The sequence below is a fragment of the Purpureocillium takamizusanense genome, chromosome 4 (assembly GCF_022605165.1).
Source record: "Purpureocillium takamizusanense chromosome 4, complete sequence".
Lineage (NCBI taxonomy): Eukaryota > Fungi > Ascomycota > Sordariomycetes > Hypocreales > Ophiocordycipitaceae > Purpureocillium > Purpureocillium takamizusanense.
Genome location: NC_063071.1, coordinates 1,851,624 through 1,867,585, shown reverse-complemented (window position 1 = coordinate 1,867,585; position 15,962 = coordinate 1,851,624). Strand labels below are relative to the sequence as shown.

Here is a 15,962-nt window from a genome sequence, read left to right as displayed (position 1 = left end):
AACAGACAAGCAAGCAAACACGCGACATCAACGCATCACCAAATCGCCGCCTGGTCCGCGTCGAACCGCGACAGCTCCTTGCCCGCGTCCTCGAGGTCCTTGCGCGCCTTCATGCGCATGTAGAAGATGGGGCAGTCCTTGCTGCTGCAAATCACCTCGCAGTGCATGCTGCCCTGGCACCGCTGGCACTGCGTCCACAGCCGCCCGAACCGCACCTCGAGGTCCGACACCCTGTCCAGCGTCCGCTTGTACAGCTCGCCCACCCGCGGCGCGCAGTCTGAGCACACCGCCCCCTCGCTCTCCTGCTTGCCCGTCAGCGGCTTCTTGCAGCCCATGCACGTCTGCGTCTTCTTGGCGAACTTCATCAGCCCCCCCACCGTCGGCGCCGCCACCGATATCGTTCGCGTGTGGTCCCCCGTCAGGAGCTGCCGTGCCTTGGTCTCGCCCAGGATCGGCTCGAAGATGCGCCCCAGCGGCTTCGCCAGCTGGTTGTCCAGGTAGTACTTGGTGTCGATGGGCACGTTGTTCTCCAGCACGTACAGCGGGTCCTCCGACTTCTCAAAGTTCTTGGCTCCCGCCGCGCCTCTCACCATGACGTACGCCACGCGGTCTCCCAGCCCTGGTGCCGACCCGGCGTCGCGCTTCTTCATCCGCTGCGCCAGCTCCACGTGCGCTTGCTTTGCCGCGTAGTCGTCCTTTGTTAGTGCTTTCGTGATGACTAGCTTCGACATGTCCACCTTGTTTTGCAGCAGGTCGGCGATCGTGTCCTTGACATAGCTGTTCACTCGCGTTAGCAACATCTACCCACATTCGCCAGCACACGACCCAAACAAGCAGACTCACTCTTGCGCCCCTTGCACGTCACGGTCGATCAGGATCATCCTCAGCACCTTCTCAATGACCGTCTGCACCAGCAAGCAGTTGTCTCGTCGTACAGTCTCAATACCTTTGGTGTCCATCTTGTCGTACTTTTCCGTCTTGGTCCAGTACAGCCCGGCGTAGCGCTTTTTGTTAATGAGAAGATACGGGAAGTACACCTTCTCAAACTCAAGCTTAATCGGTTTAACAAACTTAGACGACACGTAGTTGGCCGCCTCCTCGCCCAGCTTCATCGCCTCCGCCAGGTCCTTGGTGCCAAACTTGACCATGACCGAGTCCGTGTCACCGTAAATGACCTGGGCGTCGTGGCTGTAGCCGTTGGCAATGTTGTACTTCTTCTCCACCTCGTCTTTGGTCTTCTCAATCATCTGACGACCAAAGCTTGTCGTGCTACTGGCAATCTGTAGGCACGGCAGCTTGCCTGTCGTAGCGCCCGTCAAGCCGTACACACTGTTGGCGCTGATTTTCAAGGCCAGCTGTCGACCGTTGAGCACAGCTTTTCGGAACGGGTCCGTCTCCTTGGCTAGCTCGCGCTTGGCCTGTTTTCGTGCAGTCAAGAGTTCCTCCAGAATCTGCGCCAGTAGCCCCTTTCTCTGCTTGGTCGTGACAAACATGTCGCCGTTCGGCGTGACAATGTAGTCCTCGTGCTTTACCAGCTTGAACTTTTCAACCATTTTCTTGTCCAATAGTGTCGTGTAACACAGGTTATGCGCTTGGATAATACTGGGATACAGGGAAGCGAAATCGAGCGTGGCGATGGGCACGTCATAGTAGCCGCGAGTCGGCTCAATGACGGTGGCACCTTCGTACTGTTCGTCCGACTGCTGCGACTTGAGATTCGGAATGACGAGCTTCTGTTCCAGCGCCTTTCGAAAAAGCTGGCTGATGAACTTGATCTGCTGGCCACGAGAGAGCAAGAAGTTAAAGGGCACGCCTGTGACTCTGGCCATCTCAGTGTAGTTTTCGAGGCATGAGAGCTTGTCCATTAACCTCTGCGGGAGATAGGCGTCCTTGAGACAGTACAGAGCCAGACGACGGCGCGACTCTGGCGTTCCGTTGAACAACTCTGTAATCATGGTGTGATGCACATCTTCCTTTTGTTCGCCCAGGAAATGGGCGCACACAGAGTTCAAGGTGTAGCTTCGAAGGTGGTGATCGCGTTGAATTAGCTGCAACAGGTCTAGTTGCAGTCGTCCGTTCGTATTGGTTTCCTTGGTGTCGCGGTTGCCGATCTGCTTGCTTGAGAAGTTGGTTTCCCTGACACTGGACGGCTGACTGGGGATGCGGCTCCAGTACTCGAACCCCTTGACCTTGAGATGCATCGCGCGGTCCAGAAGGTACGGGAAATCAAAGTTGGCAATGTTGTATCCGATGATGATGTCGGGATCCACGCTCAACAGGAACTCCTGCCAAGACTTGAGCATCTTATCCTCTTTCTCAAACTCCAGAATATGTGTAGCCACGATTGAGCTCGTCGAGTCGAGGCAAAAGACGTTTCGGATAAAGGGCTTCTTCTCTCCATATCGGGTAACAACGTTGGCGATTTGGATCACGGGATCATGCTTCGCTTCGGGGAAGATTCCCTTTCGACCGGCGCATTCGATATCAAACGATAATATCCGCAGGGGAGCCATCTTGGCCCATTCCCCATCAGGCTTATGGGCGATAAGGTCCAGGTAGCATATTTCGGCCTCGATCTGGCAGTTGGACTGTTTGCTCTGCTCTGGGATGAGCTTATACTTGGTCGCAGGTGCCTCTACCCAACACATGCCTTGGATCTGTTCCCTGTCAGCGTGTAGGCCACGGCCATGAGGTACAAGACACTTACGTGACAGTCTACCATGAACCGCAAGATGTATTGGATGTTGTCGTACGTCATGATTCCGTTCTCCCTCGCTCTCCACATACGTTTCCAGTCCGCCATGCCCTTCTCGATGGTGAAGCGCACTTTGGGTATGAACTTGGGATCTGTGACGGTGACCTTGAGAAAGTGGCTCTGCTGGTTGCCCTGGAAGCCGTATATGCTCTCTCTTGGGCACATTGTGACGGAGTGGATGACGGGTTGGTGCTGAGCAATCTGCGTCTCGAGGTACGCCTTGTATGCGGCCACGTCCTGCGCCTTGAACATGGGCGGCGCGGGCACGTAGAGGTAGTGCTTGAAGTCGGTGACGTGCAGCATGATGGAGTGGCCCTGCTCCGACACGCCGAACAGCTTGACCGTGGCCCGTCCGCCGTGCAGCGTGCCCTCTTCGGCGTCGATGGACTGGAAGCAGAGATTGTCTCGTCGGGGGTCAAAGTCCGCGACCGCGGGTCGTTCCCAGACCTGGTCCCTTTCCGTGTTGTTGCGCTTCATGTCAGAAATGTCCTGGCTCAGCTTCTCGAGCACCTCGGACTCAAAGGCGCTCTTGGGCTGGCTGGAGCCCAGCTTTGCGCGCGGGTCCTTCTGGGAGCCCAGAAAGCGGCCCGCCGCGGGCGACGACGAGAACACATCCGTCTTGCGCTTCTTGACCGAGGCCGGCGTCGAGGGTATGTTCTGACGGGTGCCTGCCTCACCCAGCACCCGCTTCTGGGGTAGGAATGCGGTGGCCATAGCGAGCTGTGCGCGCGAGGGTTGCTCGCCTTGACGTGAAAAAGGGCGCGGGGAACAACGAGTTTAACAGTGCAATGTCATTTAGGAGTCAGATTGTCAGTCTCCCCACGGTGGACAAGTTTGTGTGGGCGGTGTTAGTGTGCGGATATGCAACTGACGCGAGCTGGACGGGTGTCCCGCCGCGAGAAACGCGCCTTTCGACCGTGACGTGACGGACCCACAGGGTGTTTAATGGCCCCCAGGTCTGCACGTGAGTTGGTGATTTGCTGCCTGGGATTGCAGGCGTCGAGCGCCTCAGGGGATGGGCCTCCTGAAGGACCCCTGAAATTGGCCACAAGAGGCGCTGTGCGAAGTAATTTAGAACCTTCCGTTGTCGGGACCCGACCCCAACCATGGTGTCGAAAGAGGACTTTCAAATTCTGCAATCAATCATCGTCTTGTCTGTCTTTTGCGGTAGCTAGCGACTTCATGTCCTGGGCCTCGCTTTGGTTGCTACAACTTGCGTGGGAATGCGACTCAAACGATGGTGAATAATGTACCAGTCGCACGCCCAGACGCCCCGTTGCTGGCAAATATCCATAAACATAAATTCTTTCCAATAATTGGATACCTGAACAATATATTCTCGCATGGTACCATTCTAGAAATCTCCGCATAATTGCGCAATCTCCAGTCTCATCAGTGCGTCGTCGATGGCCTTGTAATCCAGTATGCCCCTCAACCAAAATGGACCTCTCGTGAACGCCGTCGCTGTGCGATGCAAGACCATAGCCTGTCTCTAATCAAGGTAATCAAATAAGCCCATCACTGCAAGTTTCCGAGGCCCAGGTCTTGACGTTCTTCATGGTTTCTGCTCCTGAATCGTCCCGAGTTCACACCAGTTGCTGACAGGCTGTGTTTGCGTTAGCACCATCAAAGCGACGTTTGAGAGCAGGACATTCATTACTTACCAGACAACTAAGGTACTTGCACCAGCTGCAGGTGTGTCCAACGGTGTAGAAGTTGTTCAACAAGACGATGAAGACGACAATGACGAGGATGAGGGCGGCAGCGCGCACAATCCACCAAATCCACCACAGCGGCTTGCGCCCCTTGAAAAAACCCAGCGGGCTCTTGAAAAACGAGGGCGAGGTGGCCGTGCCCTCTCCGTTGACGGCCGAATAGGGGATATCATTGTTCATCCTTCGCCTGAGCGAGTTAGGCGAGTGAAGGACGGACACACCCAGCCCCAAGCCCATGAGAAACCCTCCGATATGGGAGAAGTTGTCGAGACCTGGCAACAGCCCGAGGACAAAGGAAATGACCATGTCGAGAATAACAAACATCAAATCTTTCACCGGGTTGCGGCGTTCCTTCCAAGAATACAGAAGGTCCAGCAGTGTGAGGGCAATGATGCCGAACAGAGAGCCAGAGGCTCCGGTGGAGGCAATGCCTGGGGCCGCAAAGTTGCCGCCCATGACAAAGCCAAAGATACCCGCGCTCATATAAACGAGAAAGTACCGGATAGGCCCAATCGCCATCTCCATCTCCTTTCCGATGGTGAGCTGCATAAGCATGTTGAAGCCGATGTGAATGAGACCGGCGTGCATGAAGATGGGAATGATGAAGCGATACCACTGGTTCGGCTGTGGTGACTGATCTTTATTGTTGAAGGTCGGGTTCGGGACGCCACCGAAGCCACAGACCTCGGACAGAGGGCAGAACTGGTCATTCTGGGTCGCATTCGGGCAGAGGAAGAGCACAGGGATGGTGGACCCCTGAATCTCCTTGATGTTGTGCATGCAGGGCGTGTAACGAGCGCCCATGTTGATCATGACTTGCGTCGAGGGTCCGATCATGGGGTTGAACTGAGGTTTGATCATGATGGGCGAGCCGGTCAAGATACCTGTGCTTGGTCGTTAGCTATGGTGAAACTCGAGGAAACGGCGGAATCGCGTACCGTTCTTGACAACCTCGCCGATGAAGACGCCGACCTGGACGATGGTGAAGATGTACGTGATCCATGGTATCCTCTTCCTGTCAGCGCCAAACATGCCAAGCTCGCCGATGCGAACCTTGCCCTTCTTGCTGCGCGCACGTCTCTGCGCACCTTCAGGCGCGTCGTAGATGTGGTCGTTGAATTCGGGCCCCTTGCCAGCCTGGTCCTGCAGAGGAATGTCGTTGGGATCATGGGGCCTGGATGAGGTGGCCCCGGCCTGGCCATAGTAGCCAGTATCCTGATACAGCCCCTGCTGCGACATGCTGCTGTTGCTTCCAGCGGCGTAGGGTCTCGTGTTGGAGTTCATGGGATAGGCATGGTCGTCGAAGACGGTGTCGAACGGCGAGGGCCCGGTGCGCGACGGATGATCCTGGGGCGCGGCAAAGGGCGCTTGAGCGGGATTAGCAGAATGGTATGAGGGCGCGGGCGTCGACTGCGGTGAGGGCGCAAAGTGAGCGTCGTTGTAGGGAGCGGGGGACGCAGTGTCGTGGGGACGTTGGCCGGTGCCGCAGTAGTAGTCGTTGGACGCCATGACGGACGGGGGCCGCAACGTCTGCAAGATGCAGCGTGGTGTGACCAGATGCGGCAGGGGGAAAAGAAAGATTGAAGAATGAAGTGCCCGAGGAGGAGGTGGTCTGAGGATGGGATGGTGCCCGTTCTGCGTGCACAGACAGACAGACAGGGCCAGGGGGGGAAGGCCTGAGGAGGTTCAAGTGCAGCGTTGGTGGTGGTTGGTTGGCTGAGGTGGTGGTGGAGCAGCGGAGGAGTAAAGTGTCGGGCGCAAAGGGGTCGATGGCACGCTGTCCTCCCGTCTGGGCTGCCTGCGCCTGGCTGCGATTGCGTTGTGGCGTCTGCCCTGAGCCAGAGGTGGGCTGTGCTGCGGCCCGCTGGAGACGCCTGGGCGGTGATTCGAGGACGCCTGCTGTAATTACCTTAGAGGGTCCCAGGGCGAGATGCGAGTAGCGTTTCAGTCGCTGCGCGGGTGAGACGCGTGTGCGAAGTGTTGCGACGCGGAGGCGGCGGCGCAGAAGATGAGTGGTGATGTTGCGGTGACGATGGCACTCGGTCAAAGGAACAAAGGAGGTAGAGAGGAAAAAGAAGAAGAAAAGAGAGAGTGAAGCGGCCGAAACGCTGGGCGGAGGGGGGAGAAGCGCGCGGCACAGGCGACACGACGACACAGCTGACTACGGGCAGGGATCAACGACGGGTGGTGGAGCTGCCGGGCTGGCAGGCAGGCAGGGCAGTGCTGGGCGATGATCAGATCCATCCCCCACGGCGGCGAGGCGAAGGCACCACACTGTGGAACAGAACACGGGCGGCCTTGGCTGTGGCTTGACTGGTGTGCGTCAGCAAGTTTCGCCATCCGCCGCGGGCACGCTTCTAACTTTGGAAACAGGGCAGTCGGTACGTACCAACATACATACAGTACGAGACCCGTTCAGTCTACTTCGTACAGGTTAGTAAGGAATAAGTGATTCGCGCAGTCTCTCCGTGAGGTAGGTACAGTGAAAAGTGTTTCGCAGCGACCGCTCTTCGTTTGGATCCTCCCCTTTCGCCCCCCTCGCCGCCCATTCGGCAACCGTCGTCGCAGGCTTATTTCTTCTGTTCATGCAAGCCGGCCGGCCGGTGGAGCTACTACGTTGTACTGCACGTACCTAGGTAACTAGGTACTGACTCGGCCGCCAAGATGTCGTCAGAGGGCATCCAAGCAGGCAGGGAGTCAATGCGCCCGCCGATCTTGATGGCATCTCTACGGTAGTTGAGCCGCGCACGGTCATCCACCATTACGGCAATTTGGACAAGGCCTTTCCCGTCCAGCGACAGCCGAGGCCGCGGCAACCCCCATCGCCATGGCCACCTAGCCGTCGAGAAGTCACATCGTCAGTTCCTGCGTTGCAAGTAGCCTTCCTGATTGTTCGTCCACGGCGCCGCAAGCGGCAGCACAGATGCCAGGACAACGTCCTAGCAAGAACATGCTCTTCTAGGGACTACTCAAGGAGCATCTCGAAGTCATCACAGGGCCGCACCTCAGGCCAAGCATCTCAAGTCACAAGGCATTTCCCCTGAGCTCAAACGAGACTCGATGTTGGCACCGGCTCCCGAACTCGAAGCCTTGCCAAGCAGTAGGAGATGCACATTGCTCGTCCTATCCAGAATATGCATACAAGTAATGGTACAATTTGTACATAGCCGCCAATCGTCGAGTCGTGAATGCGCCTGCTTGCGTCCAGCCCCTCTCACTTTTTCTGAGCCTCGTCCGTGTCACCTTTCGTCGTCGTCGCCGTCGTCTTGACGCCATCGTCACCTGTCTTCTTTGCACCTCCCCTCCAGCTCCCGTGCCAAACGTCCATGACCTGCTCCATGATGATGTCGCTCAAGCCCTTACCCTCCTCAAAGCTCTTGCGATGCTCCTCGGCGCGCTTCTTGGACCAGTCCTCGTCCTCGCCACCCATCCAGATGTCCTTCATCAGCCCGTCCTTCTTGTCCTGCAGCTCGGTCTGTCGCTTCTTCTCCGCCGCCTCGCGCTCGCGCTGCTCGCGCAGCAGCTGTTGTGTCCGCCTCGCGCCATCGGGCAGGCCAGAATCGAAGACGGACCCGACGCGGTTGCCAAAGCGCCCGTAGATGGACTGTCCCGTGTACTCGTACGCGAGCTGGTTCGTGCAGAGAGAAAAGGTTCCGAAGAGGACGAAGAATCGGACGTCCATCTTGCGCGGCGGCAGAAGCATCACCAAAGGCGTGACCACGGCGCCTGCGAGGCACACATTATGGATGAAAGGGTTTCGCGGGGGCAGAGGCGGTTGTGGCTCGGGATGCGCCTGCGCCATGGCGAGCGAGGGCGACGCAGTGCGCCTTCTCGAGGCGACGTGAGGGGTATTTTCGAGGATGCAAGGGCTTCGCCGATGGGGTACCGAGGCGGACCGCGGATAAGTCGCAGGGCCGTTGTCGTTGTCGTTGTCGTTGTGTTGTCGGAGAGTCACTCCGTCGAGCGGCGCCGCCGAGACTCTGGACTCTGGACTCTGGAGCGCAACTTTTTTTGTGGGTCGACGCTACCAGCTTGCGAGGCCACGGAACTTCCGCGTCGACTTCCAGAAGGCCTCGACTTCCCTGGGCGTTGGCGCTTAGGCTACGATATGCACGTTGAGCCACGTACTATTGGACGCATCCTTGCAAACATACGCGAATTGTTGCCCGTTACCAGGTTGCTACTGGAATCTTTTCCTTGTGTCAGTGTTGAAGTGAAGTTTTCTGACGACCCATGGGATACCCTCGCAGCATCACTCACTCGACTTGACGTGCATGCACTGCATGCAACAGAGACGGGCCGACAGGCTGCGGTAGCTACCTAATTTACCTACCTTGCTCCAGTTGCGACTAGAGTAGTAGAAGGACGAGAATTTACGCATGGTTAGTAGTTTACAAAAAATCAACATACAGCGCTAGAAATAGCATACATCATAGCATAACCGTACCTCAGTACCTATCTAGCCGGCAAGCCGAGTAAATGTCGAGTATAGGCTTCCAGTGGCTCAATGGCTGCCACACTCTGGGACGGACGCCATGGAGGATGTCACCGCAGGTCGGGACGGCTAGGTCACGCCAGATCGCCGGCATGGGTTAGGCGGCATCTCCAGAACCACTCCGACTGCCGCCGCCGCGTTGGGCAGCTTGCGTGACACAGTAGCATGCGCCTGGTTTGGCGTTGGAGACGCATTTTCGCTTTGCTGGATATATTGATGGCTACCTAGGAAGCACAAACATGGCTTCATGGGCGCAGAATAGGTGTTGCTCGTCATTTCTGGCACCACCTCCTTGTTGTTGTTTGCGCTTGCGTCTTTGACTCGAACGGATTCGATCCCAACGACTGGCATCAAGACTGTAACCATCGGCGTGTGGAAGTGCTGTAGATTGAATTGCGAAGCATCCAAGTTACTTTATTGCTCTGCTCGTCGTGTCGTTGGATTCAGCCTGGACATTTATCCATACTAGCTGCCGCGAGAGACGCACCGGCAACGCCGATCGTCACTATTGTCTCACCCCCGTCCGGCATGGCCTGACGGGGGTGGCCAGCTTTGTCTCATCACCAGCTTGGCCGGAGTGGTCTTTTCAGCAGAAGCCTTGATCTACTTTTTCTACCCGAGGTCGGCTCGGGACGTGTAGCACGGCGGCCGCATGTACATGGAGGAGATTGCGGGCATCGTTCCAGACGTCGTAGTGGTCTCGTTCCGAGTATGACAACAGAGTACCCGTGCTGTCCAGGGTTGCTGGCCTTGTTAAGTGCAACTCTCGCCTCGCCCATTGGAGGGCACCAACCCTCCCTTGCTGCTGCTGCTGCTGCTGCTGCTGCAGTACAGCGTCCCGGCACTTATAAATAAAGACGTTGATACCACTGCATGCAACAATGCGCATCCCCTAACCCTTGGCGACGCCACTAGCGCGGGGATGTCCGCAACGTCCAACCTCCAGGTACTGCAGCAGCGGTACCAGTACGTACCTATGAGGTAGCACCTGCTAATTGGATGAACGCATTGTTGGACGGAACGATGCCTCCCGCTAACTACCTACTCTTCCTCCCGCCGTTGCCGCCTTCCATTCTTCCGTCGGGTCTTCCTTCCCCCACTCGCTTTGTTCATCCATCCAGTCTCCTCCATGTCAATTATCAACCCCCGTTGCGACGGAAGGAACTGGTGAGGTCACTTGGGCGGGCGCCAAGGACCATAAACGCGAGCAACGGACGGGGTGCAGACACGGCAGGCACGACCGACCGCCCGTTCGACGACTTCGTGCAAAGGTACAGTACGTGCTTGCAGGTATCCCCACTTACCCAAGCCCAAGTCGGGTGCATCCCGAAAGGGAACCGTGCAGCTGCCCCGGACGGGCTCACTGTCCGAAAGAGTGTGCATCTGTCCTCGCTTCTCATTCCTCATCAAGGATCGACCTCATTCATCGTCTTGGCTGCTATTCTCACGCCCTTATCTGTTCTTTCTTCTTCATGAAGCTGCTATAGCCTCCACCCCCTCCACCTCCGCCGCCTAATGTAGCACAATCGCTCCCCGCCTTCTTGTGCCTCAAGAGTCAACACTACAACTGCCATTGCGGCTACCCCCCCGTCAGAGCTCTCGACTCACCAGCTCTTCCGCTGTTTCGAATTGGAGGAACACTTCATGATTGCAATTACTGCAGTTTCGTCTATCGGCCATCTGCAAAGCTAGGATGGCTTTGCGGCCTTTGCCGTCGGCCACGTCGCCAACAAGACCCCCTCATCAGTCTCCTTCACCCGACGCTTCGCGAGCCACGGTACCGACTACGTCCACGTCGCCGCCGTCAGCATTAGGCCAAGCCGCCGACGGTCCTTCAACGCAAGCACCCATGAAGCGGAATCGAAGGAGCAACCCAAAAGTAAAGACAGGTTGCGCCAACTGCAAGTATGCCTGCCATCCGTTGCGGCCCCCACCATACTTCCTTTAGCCTGCTAACACTCGTTTTAGGAAGCGGCGCATCAAATGCGACGAGAGGCGGCCTTCCTGTACTCAATGTGAGAGGAGCAACAAGCTTTGCACTGGCTACCCGCCCCCCAGTCGCAGCGATCGACCATTTACCGACGTGCGCATCGCGCCCAAGCCGCTCGTCACCGCGCAGCAGCTAGCTGGCCAGGCCCACGCCTCAGGCATTTCCGGCATCGTATTTCGGACACCGACCGTTCTGCCGCCACGTCGTGCGAATCGACGAAAACGACCTGTGATCCCGATGCTTCAGCCTGCTGCCATCAGGTCCTCGCTTACCGTCTACCAACCGTCCCAAGGGCTGCACTTCGTCAACACCGATGCCCTCTACTTCGAGCTGTTCCGCGTCCAAACAGCCGCGGAGCTGTCGGGCTACTTCAACTCCAACTTTTGGACACAGCATGTTCTGCAAGAATGCCACTCGGAAAATGCCATCCGGCATGCAGTGGTTGCACTTGGTGCTCTTTACAAGACGCTTGAGCAATCGTCCCAGCCCTCGCCTTCGGCGGAGTCTGCCGTGGCCCACTGGCAAGTTGCCGTGAAACAGTACTCCGAGTCTTGCAATGCTATGCTCCTACTCGCCGGCGAGAATGCACGATCGTACAGGACGCGGCTCATGGCGAGCGTGTTACTGGCTTGCTTCGACTCCTTCATCGGTGACCACAAGCAAGCAATCGTTCAGATACAGACGGGTCTCAACTTGCTGGAGCAATTGCGCAATCACACTCGAAACCAGTCTCCAAAACCCAACGACAACATCGAGGAAGAAGATCTTGTGGTCATCTTCACCCGAATGGCTATTCAGGCGAAATCCTACGACATGGCCTTTCATTTCCCACAGCCCTATGTCATTCGTCTTACCCCACACAGTCCAAGTACGAGCGTATCGCCTGAGTCGTGGGCAACAAGCTCTCCGGGCTCCTCGCCCGTACCATCTCTACCAGCTCGATTCGAGTCGGTTTTAGAGGCGAAATTGGCATCCGACAGGATCTGCGAGAAGCTGATCCGCTTCATTGAGCGCCTGCATATTGCTAAACCTAGTCCTAGCCGCGTGTTGCCGGCGTCGTGGAAACAGTACGGCTTGCAATTCAGGGGCCAGTTGGATGCCTGGTCCGAGGCCTTTGAGCCGATCTTGAGGTCCCGGCACGACCCTGGCTTGGACCAGTTGGAGCGCTCCGCTATCTCAGCCCTCAAGATGTTTCAGATCAACACGAACATCTTATTTATGATGATGTTTTGTGATACTGAGGTACACTTTGATGGTTTCACGCCGCATTTTAAGGCCATTGTCGACCTGGGCTGGGAGGTTGTCGACGCAGACGAGAAGCGAGCCGCCGTACAGCGCTGTTCAAATCCTGGCCTTTGCCATTGTCATCATAACCAAACCAAGGGCGATTTTAGGCTCGGTAAATTGTCGTCACGCCATATCAAGCCCAGCTTCTCGGCCGATATGGGCATCGTTCCCCCGCTGTTTGTTGTGGCCACAAAGTGTCGCGAACCGCGCGTTCGTCGACAGGCTATCCTGCTCTTGAGGAGCAGCGCCAGACGGGAGGGAATGTGGGACAGCGAACTGGCGGCCAACATTGGGCAGTGGGTCATGGAGGTGGAGGAGTTCGATGAAATGATGCCGCCGGGCACAATGCCTACGCGCCCGATACCCGAGGAGAAACGCGTTATGGTCAAGACGGTTGACTTCGACCTCAGAGCACGATTTGCTGATCTCCGCGTCGGCACACGAGCCTTATATGACGGATGCCCGGATGACCGTTCCAGAAAAACGCGAATTACCTGGTAATGGCGTACGTCCGGGAGGCATGGAATTGGAAGCCGGACCTTGATACCAGGCGCTGGCTCATTCCAAAACCTCACAAGCTGTGTGTTTTGGATATCCCTTTGGATTTAGGCCTGGTCGCGGATCAAGCGGGCATTAAGGAGTGCCGCTTGGGTCGCGGAAGGACGCTGGGGCGGCTACGGGACCAGGGCCTGCTCGTTTGCACGAAGCCAAATAATATCAAGAAATTGATGTTCCACATGCAGTGCTGCGTGAATGAGGATCGCTTCCATTTAGATTTAAAGCTCTTACGCCTGCTAATTCCATGCACAAACTACTTTTGTTGGCACATCCTTACATAGGTAAGCCACTGCTTGCTCATATGGGCGGCAGCTCTTCCCTGCATATCGGGCACTGAAGGCGAAAGCGCATCCAGCCCTCGAGGCACGCCGTGTGGAAGATGTGCCGACAGGGCGTGACCATGTATAGCCGACGTGCAAAGACGTTGGCCACGCGTCCCTCCTCCTCACCGGCACCGAGGACGGGCACCTCCAGGACCTCTCTGCAAATGGCGCAGTCGATGGCCCGGGTCCCGCCCGCAGTGCCGCTGACGCTGCCGCGCTTCTCGGCCGTGGGACTCCGCGCATTAGTTGTCGCATGGGTGGTGGCGGTGGTGGAAGTGGTAGGAGCAGTAGCGGCAGCGGTGTCGTCGGCGACGAGGCCGATAGGCAGGCCGCCGGCCTCGACGTTGTCCTCGCGCAGGACGGGGTGATAGTCCCAAGCGTCGGGGGCCCATCCGGCGGGGAGGGCGAAGCGAGGGCCGAGGACGTCCTGCGCGGCGAGGAGGCATATCTGGAGCCAGACCCAAGCACAGAGGAGGGCGAAGGAGCGGCGGTCGGTGCGTGCGTAGAGGAAGTTGTCGTGCTTGACCCAGAAGTAGGCAAGGGGGAGGAGGCGGAGGGCAGACTGGCCGAGGACGAAGCGCCAGCTGAGGGCGCGGCGGCAGTTGCGCAGCGTGTTGCGGCAGATCTGGGGCAACCACAAGGACAGGTAGGCGAAGGCGCAGGCGTTGAGGAGGAGGGCGCGCGGGCGCGAGTACCACGTCACTGAGGAGATGGCGAGGAAGGAGACGAAGAGGCTGAAGAGGATGAAGCGCCCAATGATGGCTTGGAAGGTCTGCGGCGGGCGATGAGGGGCTGACGATGGCGGAGCAGGTGTAGTGGTAGTGGCGGTCGTGTTGCCGACCATGTTCGGTCGAGGCACGGCAGAGGCCGCTGCGGCTATCTCGGCGGATATGTCCTGGTCGGATGGTACGATGACCGGGCCTTGATCCGGAGGCAGGCGGGAGGATCGTGGAGCAGTCACAGGCGCGGGGAGGAGCGCGCCCGTCGGGTTCGGCGTCAGGGGCGCCGACGTGGCGGAGCTCGTGGTTCCGGTAGAAGCGCCGCTGCTCGGCGTCTGTCTCTGCTGGTCGCGGCGCCGATTCCTCTCGGGCAGCTGCACCTCGTGAATCTTGGCCAAGAAGCTGCCGCCTATGGTCATGGACAAGAAGGAGGCGAACATGAGGGCCAGCGTCGGGAGAAAGGTAGCCATGGCCGACGACACCCAGGTGGCAGCGGCGGTAAACGTCATGCCATCAACGATGACCATGGCGCTTATGGTCCAGAAGCTCACGCGGCCCATGGTCGAGGGCGTGAACGACTCCTGCATCTGGTCCTTGAGCAGGCCGACCTGGGCGAAGACGACGAGGGCGTACACGAGCATCCACGTCTTGACCTGGTGGGTATGCACCTCCGTCTTCATGCCGACGAGGTGGTCCGAGTCGGCCGGCGGGAAGTCGGGCGGACCCTTGGACTCGAGGAAGAAGCCGCAGTCGGGCGAGTATATGACAGTCGACATCTGGAGCTTGGAGACGGAGTGGATAGGCGCGCCCAGCGGCTTCTGCAGCTCCGATTCGATGGCCCGGATCACGTCCTCGGCATGCTCAGCGTCGACGCCCGCATCCTGCTGGAGCGGCGGGTGGACCTGGCCGTACAAGACGAACTCGCAATGCGGCGACGGAAAGGCCGTGTAGAGCGCGTTGTCCACGTCCGAGTTCCACGGCATGTTCTGGTCGACGTACAGGTTGCGCCTCTTGCGCCTGACGACGCGGCCCAGCTTGCGCATCAGCATCATCTGGGCCGACTGGAAGAAGTCGGCGCTCGGCGCGAGGTGCGGCAGGCCAAAGATGCCCTCAAACTTCTCGCTCGTAGTCGTCATGAGCACGACGCCCTGGCGGGGCCACTGCAGGCCCCAGAGGCGCATCTCCCAGTTGAGCCCAGAGCCCCTGGTGTCCTCGATGGTGGCGTAGCCCCTAACGTGGCGAACGCTGCCGCCCGAGAGCGGGATGCTGCCCTCGGCGACCTCGTCGTACTTTTGCACCGTCCTGTTACCCTCGAGACGGAGCATCATGCGCCCGCTCTCGCCCGTGATATTGCGTGCCCAGTCGGCCCTGTCGCCGACCCAGTCCATGCCGGGGACGCTCCGGCTGAGGTTGTAGCTGTCGTAGGTGCGCGGCACGGAGCCCGGACGGCGCACCCAGTCGCCGTGCAGCGTGCCCGAGGCGTTGGCCCATACCGGCTCCCCCTGCGCCGTGTCCCAGAGCTGCTTGCCACCGACGGGCGGCATCGCATGGCGGCTCAGTCGCAAGCCCTTTTCGCGAAACAGCTCCAGGTCCTCCCAAGCAAAGCCATCCTGCTCGCGAAAGCCCGTCAGGTTGACGAAGCCGTAGGGGCCTTCGTCATCGTCGCCGGCAGCGGCATCGGGGCGCGACCGGAAGTCGCCCCAGCGAGTCTGGTTCAGCACCTCGAGCGCATCCTGATACCGCTCGAGGCGCTTCGAGGCGAGCTCGGAAAGCGCCAGCGACTGGTTCTGGTACTCGCCCTCGGGGAAGAGGTTCCAGAGAAGGAAGAGCAGCAGGAGCAGCCCCGCGGCCTGATGCTGCTGCTGTTGCGGCATGTCACCGTCGACGTCGTGGTCTTCCTCGTGAACGCTTGGTCTGGATTGTAGTGGGCGGCTCTATCGCGTCATGTCTGTCTATCAGCACGCTCGGCGTACTACGACGCCATTTGTGGCATCCGATCGGGGCTCGCGTCGCACGTGTCCGGGTTGATGCGTAGATGGATGTACGAAGTAGAGATGTTCGTGTGAGGTAGTGTGTCTCGGGCTGGTGGGATGACGAAGGCTGGCGCAGCGGTTGGAGCC

General features: G+C 58.4%; 5 protein-coding genes across 5 annotated transcripts; 1 reads left to right on the top strand and 4 right to left on the bottom strand.

Annotated features, from left to right (window-relative positions):
- Positions 1–35: 35 nt before the first annotated feature.
- POL3 (DNA-directed DNA polymerase) lies at positions 36–3,469 on the bottom strand (the record flags this gene model as incomplete). Its single annotated transcript, XM_047986491.1, has 3 exons — positions 36–777; positions 844–2,657; positions 2,708–3,469. The coding sequence occupies 3 exons, from the start codon at positions 3,467–3,469 to the stop codon at positions 36–38; spliced, it is 3,318 nt and encodes a 1,105-aa protein (XP_047842473.1).
- An 841-nt stretch (positions 3,470–4,310) lies between these two features.
- Positions 4,311–5,979, bottom strand: JDV02_005216 (Protein S-acyltransferase; the record flags this gene model as incomplete). Its single annotated transcript, XM_047986490.1, has 3 exons — positions 4,311–4,361; positions 4,420–5,354; positions 5,409–5,979. The coding sequence occupies 3 exons, from the start codon at positions 5,977–5,979 to the stop codon at positions 4,311–4,313; spliced, it is 1,557 nt and encodes a 518-aa protein (XP_047842472.1).
- A 1,531-nt stretch (positions 5,980–7,510) lies between these two features.
- Positions 7,511–8,408, bottom strand: JDV02_005215 (uncharacterized protein). The gene has a single exon (XM_047986489.1). The coding sequence runs from the start codon at positions 8,270–8,272 to the stop codon at positions 7,685–7,687; it is 588 nt and encodes a 195-aa protein (XP_047842471.1). The 5' UTR covers positions 8,273–8,408; the 3' UTR covers positions 7,511–7,684.
- A 1,609-nt stretch (positions 8,409–10,017) lies between these two features.
- On the top strand, positions 10,018–13,099 carry JDV02_005214 (uncharacterized protein). The gene is made up of 2 exons (XM_047986488.1): positions 10,018–10,870; positions 10,934–13,099. The coding sequence occupies exons 1-2, from the start codon at positions 10,659–10,661 to the stop codon at positions 12,741–12,743; spliced, it is 2,022 nt and encodes a 673-aa protein (XP_047842470.1). The 5' UTR covers positions 10,018–10,658; the 3' UTR covers positions 12,744–13,099.
- JDV02_005213 (uncharacterized protein) lies at positions 12,973–15,938 on the bottom strand. Its single transcript, XM_047986487.1, has one exon. It carries the CDS (start codon positions 15,714–15,716, stop codon positions 13,098–13,100), a length of 2,619 nt encoding a protein of 872 aa, XP_047842469.1. The 5' UTR covers positions 15,717–15,938; the 3' UTR covers positions 12,973–13,097.
- Between the last annotated feature and the right edge of the window lie 24 nt (positions 15,939–15,962).